Here is a 17204-nt window from a genome sequence, read left to right on the forward strand (position 1 = left end):
AAAGTGCTTTGATTGTATTGACTATGTTGTGGAATGTGCTTAGGAAAATGGGAACCTCATTGTCCTCAAGCAAAACCTAGACCCTGGTCAGAAAGTCACAGTCTGAACGGAAAACAGACTAGCTCCAGGCTGGCAAAGGAGTGAGGCAAGGCCATGTATGCTCATCTTATTTATCTAATGTATATGCTGAATACATTGAGACAGTCTGGATTGGAAGATGATGAACATAGTTATAAAATTGGAGGATACCTTATGCTATGCTGATGATGTTACTCTGATGGCTGAAAATGCAAATGATCTGCAGTCTAATAAGGAAAGTCAAGAAGCACAGTGAAAAAATGGGACTAAGGTTAAATATAAAGAAGACTAATCAATCAAATCATCATCATCATCATCATTTCAGGAGACTGTGTAAACTATAAACAAGTCACCACTGAAGACAGCTGCATTTGGATGTATGCACTCAGCTCTTGTGAGCTGAATCTGGATGCATGGCAAAGGCATCGGGTGACAGCTAGATCATGTAACTGAATATCATTCTGTTTTAACAGAGTACTGCAAGAGATGCACCTGTGGGGAAAGGCTTGGGACTGGGACAGACATAGAAGCAGTCATGCGCTTGCTTCACTATATGCCTGTGCTCATCCAACGTCTCACCCAAATGTTGAAGGTGCGAATCCAATGGTACTGACTCTTCACCACTTCATGACCTACCAGTCAGACAGTCGGCAGGGTGCAGACAGAGAGTTAAAGGTTTCCTCTGTGTTCCCGCTTTGTTTCTCAGTTCACATATTTCTTGCTTAAGAGGTTGCTAGTCTGAGGTCACTTCCTTTTGTCTCTCTTCCCAGAGACACGGCTCCAGAGCACATGCTCTTTGGCACTCCTTCCAGTAGATGTAGCTAGCTAGGTACTAGGCACTGCCTATCCCTATAAGTTATTACCTACAAATAAATCACCTTTCTCTTACAGTCATAAAACCTGCTTCACTAATCCTTGCCCAGGTTAAATTCCTGCTCTCAGGAATGCTCTTTCACATGTACACATATACTGTAGGTCACTTCAACCTCCAACACAAACCATACTTCACACACTTTCAGAGGTATAGAAGAGCAATTTCTATTGCCACTTACAGCTGGCCATTTATTTTATGGCACTGATCGCTATCTTGATTGAAATTAAGTTTTATGTGAGGTTTCATCATGAGCTCACTGTAGGTTAGAGCATCATTTTTGAAAGCTTGCAAAGGCAACAAGGCTATAAACTATAATACACTTTTGTTCATCTGTCTTAAGGCAAGCAAAATGCAACTCCATCTTTCCTTAATTGGTAGCACAATCTAGGCAAATCAAATTTGACACTGAATCAGCTCAAGTTCAGTGTTCCTGATCAGCATACACATGCACACAAATGCACATACATGCATACACACATACACACACATACATACACAGACACATGTGTATTACCAATATTTTCCCATTAATGACTTTAACTACTTGAAATGAGAGGGATGACAAGGGTAACGTTGCATAATACCTGTTGTAGAGGTAGATTGATCTGTTTAAGAAGAGCTTTCATTGCCATTTGGAGCTCAAAAAACAGTCGAGTTGGGCACTCTGCAGAATGATCCATATTTTCCATAGATTCTGAGCCAGAAAGTCTTTGGATCCATTCCCATTCCTCTCTGTATTGGGAGTGAAGTTAAAATTAGAAGTATAACAAAAGTTCATTGCACAAGGAAGAATTTACTGAATGTATGTTTGGGCTTTGTCGAGGTTTTTGTTCTCAGATAGTAAAATGTTCTAAACTTGTAACAGGCCCAATTGCTTGTGGTTAAAAAAAGGGCCAACTTTCTGATTTCATTCTGAGTGTGCATATCAAGCTGAAGACTTCCTTTGATGTGCAGGCTGTTCCATGTTTCTATAATTTTTTAATACACATTCCTAGGGTTCCCATGGTAGTTTTCCAGGGGGGCTCAATTTTCTCATCAGGCATGTTTCAGCATTGGGTGTAGCCAGTAAAAACTGCTGAGTTTTTATTCTTCCTCTGTTCTTAAGATTTTAAGGCATAAAGCTGAAACAAGGAGATTGTTGGAGTATATGTACTTTATTGGGTCTCTCCTGGTTGACAGGTTGTAGTGGTAAACAGGAGCATCCACAGCAGTAGCACAAGTGGGGGTTAAAGTGATGCAAACACCACCCATTTTCTGCATTTGTCACGATGTTGCCTGGACACCCCAAAGGGACAGAGTTTGAGGTATAACTGGGTGATGCTGCCTTGGTCAAGCTGTAGGTGTCATTGGGGAAGGCCTATGTAGGCTTTAGGTAGGCAAAACAAGTAGGCCCAGCCTCTCTGCAAGTCTGGCTTCTCTTGATCTTTGATTCAACTGAAATCAGATGAACTGAATTACAGCGAAAGGGCTAGTTAATCCCTGGGTGATGGCAAGTAGAAACTCTATCCTTGGACCTTACTGTTGATAGCATGTGAAATTGGCTGTTTATTTCTTTGCTTACTTGTCAGGTTGCATTAGTCTGGCTAATAGTATATTTTTTATAAGAACCCTGTATGGGAAAATGTATGTAAACCAGGAAAGCACTGGGGAAATGGTCATAAAAAGCCATGCTGGGGAGATTTAAGATTTTTCCACATATTAATGGAACTTACAAAAGTTCCATGCTATGGAGAAAGTTGCAGATATTTTAAAAAAATTCCAACAGCCTGCCACCTTGCATTTCTAACATAGTCAGTAAAACAGACCAGATTATAATGATCTACACATTCCTAGTGAAAACTTTATTAGGCAATGGCTAAAGTTTATCAGGCAACCAACACTGCATTGGGAGGTCAGGTTGAGTTAAGCAACTGATAGATGCCTTTGTAGCTCTACTGTTCTAATTAATGAAGTTGTAGCTTGTAGCCTACAATAATGTTTTTCTCCTTCAGCAAATTCCAGCAATGCACCTTCCATTATTTCTGTGTTACTCATGTACTCTGCTATCCCCGTATCATTATTGGTCTGTGAGGCAGCCATATCAAACCATTTTTGAGGGGGGTAGGGCAGGAACTGAAGAAAGGAAGAAAAGTAGAGCTTGATCACAATCTAGTTAAGATTTGGCTTTAGCTAAATTACGTTAAAGCAAAAGATCAAAAGGCATGACATAAATCAAGAGAAATGATGCCATTCCCATTTGACTCTAGACACAGAAAACAGGCGGGAATTCAACTGAAACATAACCTTTATTGGAAGTATTTTCTATGTCCCTACATCAGTTGCTCAGTAATAATTTGAGAAAATCTTCTGTAATAATTTCAATGCATCTTATGAAACAATAAAATCTAGGCCTGGTTGGTATATTGATGCGGAATCAACAGGTAATCATTGCTATGATTGTCTCAGACAGAAAGGACATGAATTTGACATGTAACAGATACATGCATGTCTTTACAAAAAGTAAACTGAACAATCATTTCAGGTTTACTAGTTCAGCGTGCCAATACGTTCCTGTAGGCAGAAAACTGGGTATTGGAGCTGCTGAGTTCATCTGCTGCTATTGATCCTTTGTCTGGTACAGGGTCAGCTACAATTTCTCACTTTTAGTTCTTGTCATGTGTGAAATGGAAATTACAACACTGTAGCAGAGCATACAGACCAATCCAGCTTGGAAAGCAAATTAACAGAGTGGCTGAACAATGGGATTGAGACCACATCAACTCAGAAGTAAATTCTGATCAGCACAATGGAACTGACCATGAGGGGGAAAGGTTCCTCCACTTACTTGGACACATTGCAATTGTCTCGGATTTTAACATGACACAGGATGTTGGGCAGCTTTTGCAATACAAGCACTTTTATCTGATCTACAGAACTGCAGAGTTTTAAGTAGCCCAAATAAAGGCCAGGAGCCAGACGCTGTTGGCTCCTTCTGTGATAGGAAAGTGTATCCTGCGGGAGAAAAAGAAAAAGACAACAGTTAAGTTCAAAAGTTTTCCTGACTTTTCTTCCATATAAAAAAGAAAAGGAGGGCTCACCAAGCAGTTGGCAATATTATTTCTATTATTATTATTATTATTATTATTAATAATAATAATAATAATAATAGTAGCAGCAGCAGCAGCAGCAGTACAATTTTGTTTCCTAAGTCCTGTATTTTGTTCCAAAGCAGACATTTAAGGGCCCACTCTCCTTGGAATCTATGCAAGTAATCCTCCCAGCTTTTAATTGGAGCATAGGAAGGGAGTTATACACAGAAGCTACTATGCAGAAAGTGGCTTCAATATGTGGAAGTCAGATATACAATCCCAATTCTCTGTATGTTCCTTTGTAGACTAATATAAATATCTTCACAGACTGTTTTCCAGCAATAATCTGACTGCAACAGCAGAAGGAATCTGCCACAGTATTCAGAAAGAGCTTCTCGCCTCCTAGTCCTACCTGGTTCTAAATGGGTGATGAAAGCATTTTAAATAACACTTGGAAGATCCAGCACCAATTAATCTCCCTCCCACACAGACTGGTTCTACATCAGGAGGCTACCACTGACAGTCCCATAGCAGAACTCATTTAGCTCGCTTGCCAGGGTCAGAAAGTCAGGATTATGGGGTCCCATCTTTTGTGTCATTACTGATATTCTCTATTATGGCTAAACTTTTAAAATGGAAAGAAAAAGAGGGGAAAGCAGGATTGGAATTCAACCATATAAAAAAAAATTCTGGTGTGAATATGGAGAGGTCTGTTGAGACCAAGTATCTGCAGGGAAGAGGTATGTTATTAACAGATAAATGTGTGCAATCTGGAGAAAAGAGGTTCGTGTGATTTTCTACCTATTCCTTTAAAAAAAAAAGATTATAGCATTTTACTATTTCAGAATTTAACCTAAAAGTGAATTTGGCAGAATCTGTCAAGGAATTTCAAAAGACAGAGTGGGGGGTGGGGGGGGGAAATTAAAGGTGTCAGTAGCTGTCAGAATAAGCTTCCGGTTGCTAAGCTTGAAATGCTACTGGTGTGGCTGTGCCTCCTGAAGCTGACATTTGACTCTTTTCAGCAGAAAGGGCTACAGAGACTCCCCTGCTCAGGCTCTATAAACCAAAGATTATTATTAGCATTTTTTTTCTAGATTAAATTCTCAGTATTCCTTAAATGCTGGTAAATGCGTCAGAGGTGTACTTCCAGGGGCATTGAATCTTCAATGCCTCATGACTGATTGACCACAAGGGGGCAGTGGGGTGTGGATAGCAAGTTAGGAAGGTAACCTGCTTTCGCTCTGTCTAGCTCTGCCCACTTCTTGTTTAACAAACTGCTAATCTGAGGTCACTTCCTTCTGCTTTTCTTCCTAGGCACGCATGCATGGAGCACATGCTTCCCAACTCTCCTCCCAGTAGGATTCAGTCATCCGGGTGCTAGGCTTTGTCTATCCTATCATTTACTTCCTGGGAATAAATTTCCTTTCAATGATGGTTCTAAAACCTGCTTCACCAATCCTTGTGTGGGTCAGGTGCCATCTCTCAGCAACGTGGGCACACAGAGGGAACACTTCAACCGCAAACAGTTTCTGACACTATTTTAAAACTAAATTTTGAGGGTCTTCCTGAGCTTGAGATGGAGTATATATAAAATAGATTATGTTAAGGCTGACAAAATTTGTCAAGGGCATTGTTCAACTTTGTGGGCAAGATGTCCTACACATTTTGGCACCCCAGGTGAAAAGCAGATGCCATCTTCTCCACAGTTGCTGGGCCCTCGAAGACCGATGGATGGGGAATACCTTAATTTTCAAAGCAGGACTATTTTTGTTTAGTTTGCTGACATTGGTTGTCTTTTGAGTGACCTTAACTTTAACGTTGTCCTAATTACTGCTTTGTTGTATTTTTTAAAATCATTTTTAATTTCTTGTAAAATATCATAAACCTTTTAAACAGACTTCTGAGTCACTTAAATTGGTTTGTTTACTACATTTAGATCCTTCTTTCTCACAGCAGCATATACAGTGCTTATTTTTCCCAGCAAGACCCTGTGAAGGTAGGCTGGGCTGGGAGAGAGAGTGTCTGGCCCCAAATCCCCTTGTGAGCTTTTATGGGTGAGGGTGGACTTGAACTGATGTTTCCTACTTCTAGTCAATACCTAATCATTATACCAGCCTGGCTCTCTCACAAGGATTTCATTTAATGATTTTAATTTTAGTGGGAACTATGTTTGATTAACTTGGTTTGGATGCAGGATGGGGACACAGTCTTTTGGGGTGGGAGGCCATAATCAATCCATTAGTCAATCAAATAAATAAATAAATAAATATATAAATAGTTTAGTTAATTCTTCATTTTTAACTGAAATGACTTACAGTATTCATACTTCCTGACTAAGGGACAGATTGGAACAATCCAACAGATACGAATATGTAATATACGCTGGCTGGCAAGCTGCATTTGAGTCCCAAAAAGCCTATGAGAAGGAATTTTTGGTTACTTGTGAAATTTAACAAGTATGGAAAAAAAAACAGAGTACCTGGATTGTGATAAGCAAAATGTCTAATGCTGTTGGCTCCTCAGGTGTTGAAAGGGATTTTCTCTGGCTTTGTAGCTTAGATATCTGCATCCATTTGCCATTAAAAAAGGAATAGAGACTCTCCACTTCTCTTATTGTAATTATGATAACATTGCCATGACGGTCTTTGATTGGTTCATAATAGACTTGGCCCAAGTTGTGTGTACCTAACAGGTTCTGTGGTTGGAGAGGGAACAGTTGACTCATTTTCACAGGTCATAATGCATATTTTCAACTATCAGAAAAACAGAAGAGCTTTCAACAGTTGTTCACAGAAATAAAAACAGTGTAATAACCAAGCCCTTTAAATGATCGTTATTTTAATATTGAGCCTTTCTTACTTCAACAGGATGGTAAATCCCAAGTAAGAGTAGCAATTATCACAATGAGGGAGACCCAACAGTTGTGTTTGTCTCATATTGATGTCTATCCCATCTTTACGTAAACAGAATTAAGAATGTATTAACAGAACAGAACATGTTGGACGGAGCACTCATTATTCACACTACTACCTTGTACTGAGTCTAGCCACTGCTCCATTTAGCTCAGCATTACCTGCTCTGATAGGTAGCAGCAGCGTCTGGGGCAGATTCCCAATGCTACCACTATCTGAGGTGTTTTTAACTGGAGACTGGGACCTTCTGCAAGACGGCATGTGCTTCTGCCACTGAGATGTGCCCCTTCCTATGGCATTAAATAGAAAATGATGGAAACCTTCTGTACAGCTCTACTACTGCCAATCAGTTGGCAAAAGGAAGGATTTTTACCAAATGGCATGCATAAGACTATAAAATCACACCCCACTGCAATCAGTGACCATGTTCCCAGGGAGTTTTAATGGAATTGGACCATATCCATAGGGTTACAGTAGATCTCTTCTCACAGTTGGGAGCTTTAGCATTTTCTTCAAAGCAGAGAATTAATCCAGCGTGAGGATTATTTGAAATGCCCTCTGTGTCCCTTAGCAGGATGTAGGAAACTTTCTGTTAGGACAGCTGGATAGAATATGGATGGACGGTTTACAGCAATATTCCCCACCCTGGTGACCTCCAGATGCGATGGAAATTCCCAAAATTCCCATGCTGGTCACATATTATGAGAGCTGCTGTTCTAGCATACTTGGAGGACTCTAGACTTGGGAAGGCTGCATGTCTTAAGCTTGGTTCACCTGTTAGCCTCTGAATTAGTCCCCATAGATACAGTATCCTCTCTTGACAATGCTGGACTTCAGATCACACAAACTGATGGAGCTGTTTATCTGCATCTCTATTTTTTAAAAAAATCCAATCTTTAATTTGAAGGGCATAAACAGTATGGGTAACTTTGAAAGCTACTCTTTGCTGGGAGTTGACTGGTACCAAGCATTATATCAGTTACATATGTGTATGAGAGAGAGATATCAGTATTTCAGAAAACAACTAGACTATGTATAATTTCTAGAACAAAATTCCTGCAGTGGTCATGGGCTTGACAACAGAAGGGTGAAAACTTATTAAAAGGCAATGAGACAGGATCATCCTGGAGGGAAAATAAGTGGGGAAATCTGCAAGCTCCCACTCATGTATTGTTGCTTTTCCTGTTGTCAATACATTAAATTGTAGACCTTAAATGACAAATAATTGACAATAACACAAATATCTATGAAAGAAGCCCAATCCCCCCCCCCAATTGGTACACTTTCTGACTATTGTTTGACATACCCAAAGCAGTCTTTCTGGAGCATATATGATTTTTGTTTGTTTTGACACAAACATTTTTGTGTTTGTGTTTGACACAAACATTTGACCCAAACATTTTTTGCAGCAGTTACCATGTTTAAGATTACCCCGGCATCTCTATAAAACACGACCATTGCATTTCATGGAGGCTTGTGCAGGACAATTTCACATCAGAGCATTTGGGCAGTCTCCTGAAGGCATATGACTGCCCCCAGCACTGGGATCAAGATGTTTTCCTGGATGAACTCTTGATTTGATCCAGTTTAGCTTTTTCATACCCTTCAGTAAGCCACCTAAGGCTGAGGACCAGCATTTGGCTCCTGAAGAGATGCCCAGGTGTCTCAAAGAAAAATCCCCAGCATTCTAAACGTGCTCATGACTCTGGAAGTTTTCAAAAGATCTACAGTACCAAAGTAATGGGGGGCAGGAGTGGTTTAAAAGGAAAAACTGAATTGACAATGTGGCACATTGTTCATTATGAAAGCAGAGGGGCTGTACATTAACCTTAATGACATTCTCATTTGATAGATAAAGCCACCCTGAGCTGACTCTATCTGCACTTAGCAGACACTATTTACTTCTGAGCAGCATTATTAAGATTGTTTATAACCAAAGCACTCAGAACAGCCAGCACAGTGACTGCCATTTAGAAGTGGCTTTAAGTAGCTATTTTAGCTTTAGGCATCCCCATCCAAGGCACACAGTAGGTGTTCTGTATCCTTATGGGCCCTCTGCTCTTTTGCTGCCTGTACAGATTTGCTCAGAGTCAGCTAGGCTCATTTTATTTATTTATTTATTTATTCGTTTTAATCATCCAGGAATTGCAAGGACTTGCTTATTACTCTCTCTGTCCATGACGGCAAGAATGCAAAACACAAGGCTTGTAAGTCAGACCTGTTATGCAGCTAGACAGGTCCACATGTGTTTTATTTATTTATTTATTTGTCATATTTACATAGCAGCCATCTTATAATCAAGTGACTCTGGGCAGCGTTATCAAGAAGCATGTGAAATTTAGAGTTGGGTTCCTATGGAGTTTATTTTTCACACAATGGAGAGCACATTGGGATGCAGTATTTAGCTTTCTAATCTACCTGGCAGGTTAGGGTGCATGTGTACGTATAAATCTGCAAGCACAGCTTAGCATTAAGAATTATACTGCACTAGGAGAAAAAATGGAATCATTACTAAAAATGTCATATAGTACTACATTCTCCTGCTTCTGGGCAACGTGGTCAAACCCACTGTATGCTTCCCCCCATTGACTGCTCTTTGGCAGCTACTACTGGAGGCAAGAAAAATGAACAAATCCCTAAGCTGTGCAGGAATAAGTGATTAAACTATCACCAGCACAGCTTCTCTGTGGTTAAGTAGGTAGACAAGGCAATGAGGAGGCAGGGCAAAAGTAATGGGGACGTGTCACCACTTACACATTAATAAACCATGCTCGCTGTTTAAATCAATGAGCAAGTGGAAGTGGTTTTGTGTGTTTTATAGGAAATAGAAATGGCAGTCTTTGGCTTACTATTGTTCATTTCAGGTCTAACTGATTTCATAATACTGCCGTTCTTTTATTTGGGCAGGCCAAAGTTGTGAAGGCTGAACCCTTGCCTGACCAGTCCCAGGCTGAGGTTCAGGATACAACTAACCTGTTTCCTGGGTACCACTTGTGGCTGATCAGTTCCATGACCCCAGTATGCCCTGCATTAGGCAAGTTAATAAATTCATACAATAGTATTAGACTGGAAAGGAGGACAGAGTAAAAGAAAACCATCCAACCATACTCCAATGGTCAGACCACACCTAGAATATTGCATTCAGTTCTGGGCACTGCATTTTAGGAAAGTTATTAAATAACTGGACTAAGTCCAAAGGGCAGCAACCAAGGTATAAGGGGCATGCAAGGAAAAAACGTATGTGAAATGGTTAGAGATGCTGGATATGATTCACTTTAAGAGGAGAAGAGCTGGGAAGACATGATAGCTGTCTTCAAGAATCTGAAAGGCTGCCATGGAGAAATCAGGGCAGAATTGTTCAGAATTGTTCCAGAAGAGAGGATAAAAACAGCTGCGTTAAATTAGAAGGAAGCAGATTTTGGATAGCAGGACAAGTTTCAAGAATGGAGCTGATTCCCTTGGGACATGGTGGGACTTTCTGTCCCTGGAGGTGTTTAAAGAAAGTGAGCTGGCGGTCTGTTGGGGATACTGTAGCAGACTGTATCATCCAAAGTCTGTTCCAACCTTTACATTCTATGGTACTTTGATTCTCATATGGAGGAAGAATCGGAACAGCAACAGTCTGCCAAACACTGCATTTATTTTTATGGACTGTTGTGCTTTGGGAAAGGAAACAATTTCCCCCAAACTACTGCTTATCCTATCTAACACTGGCTTTCATCATGCCAAGATGTCCACTATCAAATAGAACAAGTATTTTTACTCCCATCCACCCACCTTCAAAACACTTAGGAGGTACTGGAATAGGGTTTTCTTCTGAGTTTGGTGAACACAAGTCAGTCTTTTCCAATCTGTTGCCCCCAGGTAAGTTGAAGCTGAAGTTGCAATTTCCAAATTTCCTTTTAGCTGTACTGGTAAGTAATTTCAGGGGTTGCAATTTCAAAAAATTTGGAGAGCAGCACATTGGAGAAGGCTGTTGTAGTTAATGGTGAATTTCCACAAAGATCCTTGAGGCTCAACTCTGAGTTTTGTCAAAGTGCTTGGAGGCATATTGGGCTAGAGAAGATATCCTGTCTGAAATCGCACTAGAAGATGGCCGTCAAAGGAAAAAATGAGCAGATGCCCCAGGGATCATTATCCTGCCACCTAATTAATTATCTGCAACGATCTCTTGTTTGATGCTGGCCTGGCTTTGCTGCCTAGAACTCTGCCCCGCAATGGCAAGTGTCTCCACCAGCTATGTGACTGAGCAGGTGACTTGCTTTCTCAGATTATCCTCCTGGGCAAGCTATTTATTCACTGTGTCACATTTAATTCCACTCTCACCGATTTCTTCCTATTTTGCAGGTTTATTGATGACCTGTTAGCTCTGGCTGGGCTATCGGACTGTGCTGCCGCTTGCCTGCTTCACAGCGGATAATTCTCCCCTGGAGGACACACCAGAAAGAAGTGCTGAAGCAGGGGACAGCTGACAGGTCTTTTCCCTGGAGGCCATACCCTCGCTGAAATCTGCTCGGAAAGGGTGCGGTACCACTAACCTGTAACTGGGCTGCTGCAGAGAGCATTTTCTGCCTGGCTTGAAGCGCTGTGGAGGAGGACATGGAGACAGACATGTTCTGCCTCAGCCATCTGATATCATCCCACATACAAGACAGCTGCAAAATATATAGCACAATTGGCATGGGGTGAGTGGGGGGTGGGGAGAGAAAGGAAGGAAGGATGAATGAATGAATTCATGAATGAACGAATGTTATCTTCCCAAAAAGTAGCTGTTGTTCATTCCATGATTCTGTGGGTGGCAGTGTGTTGACAGCAGTTATTAAATGAGCAGAGACGTGTTGCATCTAATCAGCATAAACACCATTTATCTCTCCTAATACATCTGTGTGCCACACTACACAAATAATCAGTTTGGGCTCAAAGGCAATATGGGGTGAGAGGAGGAGGTACGTCTGCATCGGCCTCCTCTGACTTTTATTAAACATCCTGGCCATTCTTAAGGATCTTCCCTTCCAATCTGACTAAGACACTTCTGTTAATTCCAGTTGGTATTTTAAGTACTCCAAGACCCATTTTGTACCCTTAAAAATTAGTAGTAGGAAGAAAGGGACTTCCCTGAATTTATTTAAATCCTGGATCAATTAAAACTGGTTTATAAGGGCAACAAATAAAACAAGATTTGGTATGATCTGGGATGAATTTGAGCCGGTGATTCCTGAGGAAGTGGATAGGGTCCTCTGTGCTATTAGCTCAGCTACCTGTTTATTGGATCTAGGCCCTTCCTGTCTCACAAAAGCAGCCAAAGAGCTGATCTGCAGTTGGACCCATGCTGTGGTGTTGGCCTCTTTGACAGAGGGGATGGTACCTCTGCCTTGAAAGAGGTGGTGGTGCACCCCTTCTCAACAGGCTGTTCTTTGACCCCACAGTTTTTTATAACTATTGTTCAGTCTCCGACCTTCCCATTCTCTCCCCCACCCACCCAGGATTTGGGGATATTCTACCTCTGACCTTGGATGGGGTTGCACTTCTACGTTCAAGAGTGGTGCACAATTTGGGGGTCTCCCTGGATTCACAGTTACCAATCAATGAGCAGGTGCTAGCTGTGGCCAGGAAGGCCTTTGCACAGCTTCATCTGGCATGTTGGTTGTGCCCTTTCTTAGGTCAGACGGCTCTTCAGAGAGTCATTCATGCCCTGGTCACCTCATGGCCTGAGTACTGCAACATGCTGTATGTGGGGCTGTCCTGGAAGACCACCCAGAAGCTTCAACTGGTCCAGAATGTGTACTATGGGCAGTGCTGGGCATGCCTCAGTATGCCCATGTAACACCTCTGGTTTGTAAGCTGCACTAGTTGCCCCTTTGCTTCCAAGTGCAATTCATGGACCTGGTTGTTACCTATAAAGTGCTTCATGGCATAGGGCCTGGTTACTTGAGGGACATGTACCTCCCATAGTATCTTCCTGGCCAATTCAGTCTGGCAGGGTTGGTGTGCTCTGGGTTCTTTCAGTTAAACAATGCCATCAGTCGGGACCTCTGAAGCCCATCTTCCCTGTAGCAGCACCTGCCCTCTTGAATGAGGTCACCCCCAGGATCTGAATGGCCCCCACCCTGCTGGTGTTTCTAAGAGCCTTGAAGACTTGGCTCTTTGCCCAGGCCTTTGGCGAGGGGGAGTGAACCCCCCTTGAATTGTGTGGGTTTGTTTCTTTTTTGTTCCTATCTGGTTCTTGTCATCTTTCTTTTATTTTTGTCTCTTATTGTATATTTAAAAATGTTTTTACTTGTGAGCCTCCCAGAATATCATTGGGAGCCAGGCAGAATAATAGTAATAGTAATAGTAATAATAATATCTAGAACTAATTATAGGAAAGTAGTGCTGATACAAACAAGAGTCCATTGCTGATACATTAGGAAACCCTTGTGGAAATTGTTCCTAGCCAGACACTGTACATATGTTATAGAGAATGGGTTTGTTTCCTACCTGTCCTTATTTTAGCCTCCAGCTAGAAACAGGATTTGCAGCACTCACCCTTTCCTGACAGACAGGTATATCAGTTACCCTTGGAAACATCCTCAGTGGTTTATGTCTCCCTCTGCTACTCAGCACAGAACCCCCAAATTCTCCTCCTTTGCACTGTAACTTTTTTTCTTGCATGCCCTTAGGACTAAATGAGATGCAACACCACTAGATTCACAAATTTAAAGGCAGAACAGCTTTGATTGCACAAAAAAAGGAGGAATTTAAGACTATGCTGGGGTGAGCACATCCTTGCAATCTACTACCTGAATTGTATTTTTTGCAAACAGGCTGCAATGTGAAATACACCTCAGATGAGAGAAAGGTGCCTAGAATGCAGGACTGCAAAGAGTTACGTTCTGCATAGGGGGAAGGATTCACTCCCTCCACTTTACCTACGTGTTTTCTTTGCTCTATAAAGTGGATGTTACTGCATGCTTTCTATTCAATTGTACACATTCAGATTTTAAAACGTGGGTCTGTCTCTCTGATATCTACTGTGATCTGTAGCCATATACCATATAAGCCTTCTAATCCTTCATCATTCTTTGGCCTTTGCCCATCTAGAGTTATTGAGTACTCGGTTTAGCTGGCTACCAGATTTCATCTTAAAATGCAGTCATGGAAAACTGACTTACTGTCTCTTCCCAGACAAGCCTGCTGGATAGCCTCTTTGCTGCCTCTGCCCCGCACCCCCAGATTCCCTAGACATCCTTTGGCCGTCCAGATCTTGTACAGTGATTGCTCGACATGTGGTCCTACATGACTGCTGGTCATGATGATTGGGGCTGATTGGATCTGGAGTCTACCACCTGGAGGGTCACAGGTTCCTTACCTCTGCCCTACATCCGGCAGGGCTCACAACAATGTTTCGTCACACAACGCAGGCATGCATGTGGCTAAGAAGGGGACCAACCAGCTGTTTGTGTATAAAGAGAAACAGAGTGCAAGGATCAGCCCAGAAATACCCTCCTGTGTTGGGGAGTTCAATCAAGTGAGAAAATGGCAGGTTGCTACTTACCTTTGTGAACCAGAGAAAATCTTGCATAATAGAACTGGCGTGAGAATCATCAATTTCCACTATTGGTATGTGATCTTCATTGGTTACTAATATGTTGTCTTTGTAATAAAATATCACAGCTAAATAAAGCCCTCTGAATTCAGAAATGAGAAAAACGGAAAAGAGAATGATTAGGTGCCTGTTTCAGAGTGGCCAGTGATGTGTGTGCTGCAGAGCAAGAAGTCATTATGTTCCTATAAAGGGGCCTAGCACTTGATGGAAACAACAGAATTCGCTTCATTGCTCCCAAGAAGGAGAATTCCCCAGAAATGTTATGGTGTTAAACTCTAGCAAATACTGCAGAATAACTCCACAAATGTCTGAACTAATATGGGCTTCCTTGCATATGCAAAACAACACACAATGTCATTGTCATTGGAATTCTGTTTGGACAAGTAGTAGCAAAGTATTTGGATTTGGAAATGACAAATCAACACAGAGCATCAGTATCTGACAACTAGCTAGCCTAGTTTGGACTTGGAAGGGTCAGGTCTGGGTAGATTTGGATGGGAGACTTTTAGAGAATTCCAAGTCTGTAGACTAATCTGGGAAGTTGAAAAAACAAGAGCAAACCACTTGCTTTGCTGCCAGGGAAACTACATGGATGTAGCCATGAAGTCACCAGGAGTTAAGTTCAACTTGGAGATTTTACTTTTGACAAAAGGCTGTTGTTTTTTTAATAGTCAAATGTGGAAAAGAACAACAACCCAAATACTGTATCTTCTTATGCTAGTCATTTTCTTAAGTAAAATATTCCCTTAATATACAAAATTAAATATGAGCCAATTATTAAATTAATTATCTTTGCCCACATTAGTGTGAATACCTTTTCTTTTTCCACTTTTTCCACTTGTTTTTGCCAGAATGGCAACAGCGCTGCTTTTCCAGCTGCTGTTTAGCACCTATAATTTTGTTTCTCCAGAGAATCCTGGCTGTTGCTTTGCTCCAGATTCTCTTAGAAAACATGACTGCCATCACAAATACAGTACTCTCAAGGATGTCCAAACAAGTTATTGTGAGAAAATAATACAGTGATTATAGGAAGCGGCTACCTAAAATCAAGTCCACTGCTCTCAAAAAAAGAAAAAAAAAGAATCACAGGGTTGCAAATAATTGAGAAAGAATGGAATCATGGAAATGACATAAGCCATTCATTCCTTGCATTATTCGTTTTGAAATAAATGAAAGTTGAGCTAAACAGACGCTGCTGGGTTCAATTTTCTTTATTATAACTCTCTCTTCTTATTTTTCAAACTCCTGCTTCCAGGTAGCACTTCCCATAAATGTATTTGTTTAATAAAAATGGAGGCTCCAGGGGTCTAATATGGGAAGTTCTGCATTGCAGAAGATTCTAGGATATATTTTAGGGTTTACAATCTCAATTCACCTCAGGTGCTACCCACTCTATTAGGCCTTGCCATTGAACTACTTCTATTCAGTGTATGTCCACACCCAAGATGTCCTACGCTGTTTTTAAGGAATACTTGTCTCTCATTTCTGATTTTTCCATTGTGGAACCTGACATTGAGGACCCTGACATGCCCTTCCATGGTTTATCTGAAACATCAGTGTAAAAACTATAAACGCTATTGCTATTTGCTATTTACTATCACTATTTATTAGTGATATGTAATTTTATAATGCATTTTAATATATTTATTGTTTTAGTGATCATTTTGTTGTAAATTGCCCAGAGTCCCTCTGGTGGGAGGAGGTGGGTGGTGACAAATTTGATAAATAAATAAAAATAAATAAATTTATAGCAAGATGATCCAGAATTACAACCACCTGAATCACTGGGGTTATTTTGGATTTTGCCCAATGTAACAGCCCATCATTGTTGTACCCCTTGGCTACACAAATCCATTCCTTTAAAATATTTATACCTGCAAATAGTTAAATACATTAATCAGCAGATTTAGTGAACTGAATGATCACCAGAGCCTCTCTTTGGAAAGAAATACAAAATACAAAGAAGAAAAAGAAGAAAAAAAAATCAAACTGAACACTGCCAGAGATGGAAGAAGATATCATCCAGGACCAAAGTTTTGAGATTCAGAGGGTTAGATAAGTTACACTGGGATAGAGGATAGTCCAGATTATGAAAGTATCTCAGCGTCAGATCTGCTAAAGAAGTTATTTAAAAGGTTTACTAATGCCATCTTTAAAGCCAATTTGGATTTGGATTTATGAAATCAGTAATCTGCTTGCACACAATGTGACTTAGTGATAACAGACTTAACTGATCGGGCGGAGGGGGGAACCAGATATATTATGGAAACTCCCTAATTCATACAAGTGATCCATTTAACAAACTTCCCCCTCATATAATGAACTTGTTTATTAGACAGATAGTTAACTCTCCTCACTTCGGAGACTAAGACAATATTCTGGAGAGAGCCCACAAAATAGGCGTCACTGGAAACTCCTCTCTCTGCCTCTTCTGTAATTTTCACTCCGCCCCATGTCCACACAGGAGAGTGAAAAAGGGGCAGAAATGAGTGGAGAGATGGTCCCAACTGTCCCCCCTCCCTGTCCTGGGGGAAAAAAGCAGACATACAATTCATCATTTATTAGAGGGCAAAGGGTTAAGTCAGCCTTGCCTAATCTGGGGCTCTCCAAATACTAGAACAATTCCCATAAACCCCCTCCCCAGCCAGCATGGGAGTTGACATCCAGCATATCCAGGAGACATCAGC

At 41.0% G+C, this 17204-nt stretch overlaps 1 protein-coding gene across 1 annotated transcript in view; it reads right to left on the minus strand.

Moving 5' to 3' along the window:
- Window positions 1-17204, minus strand: part of ANKFN1 (ankyrin repeat and fibronectin type III domain containing 1) — a 121755-nt gene that overhangs the window by 28240 nt on the left and 76311 nt on the right. The window contains exons 9-13 of the mRNA XM_063296556.1: window positions 14467-14599; window positions 11471-11587; window positions 6500-6715; window positions 3777-3943; window positions 1537-1684 (exon numbers count right to left, since the gene is read on the minus strand). Of these exons, the coding sequence (XP_063152626.1) occupies window positions 1537-1684; window positions 3777-3943; window positions 6500-6715; window positions 11471-11587; window positions 14467-14599 (781 nt within the window). The remainder of the gene's footprint in view (window positions 1-1536; window positions 1685-3776; window positions 3944-6499; window positions 6716-11470; window positions 11588-14466; window positions 14600-17204) is intronic.

This window comes from Candoia aspera, chromosome 2, assembly GCF_035149785.1.
Source record: "Candoia aspera isolate rCanAsp1 chromosome 2, rCanAsp1.hap2, whole genome shotgun sequence".
NCBI classification, from domain to species: Eukaryota; Metazoa; Chordata; class Lepidosauria; order Squamata; family Boidae; genus Candoia; species Candoia aspera.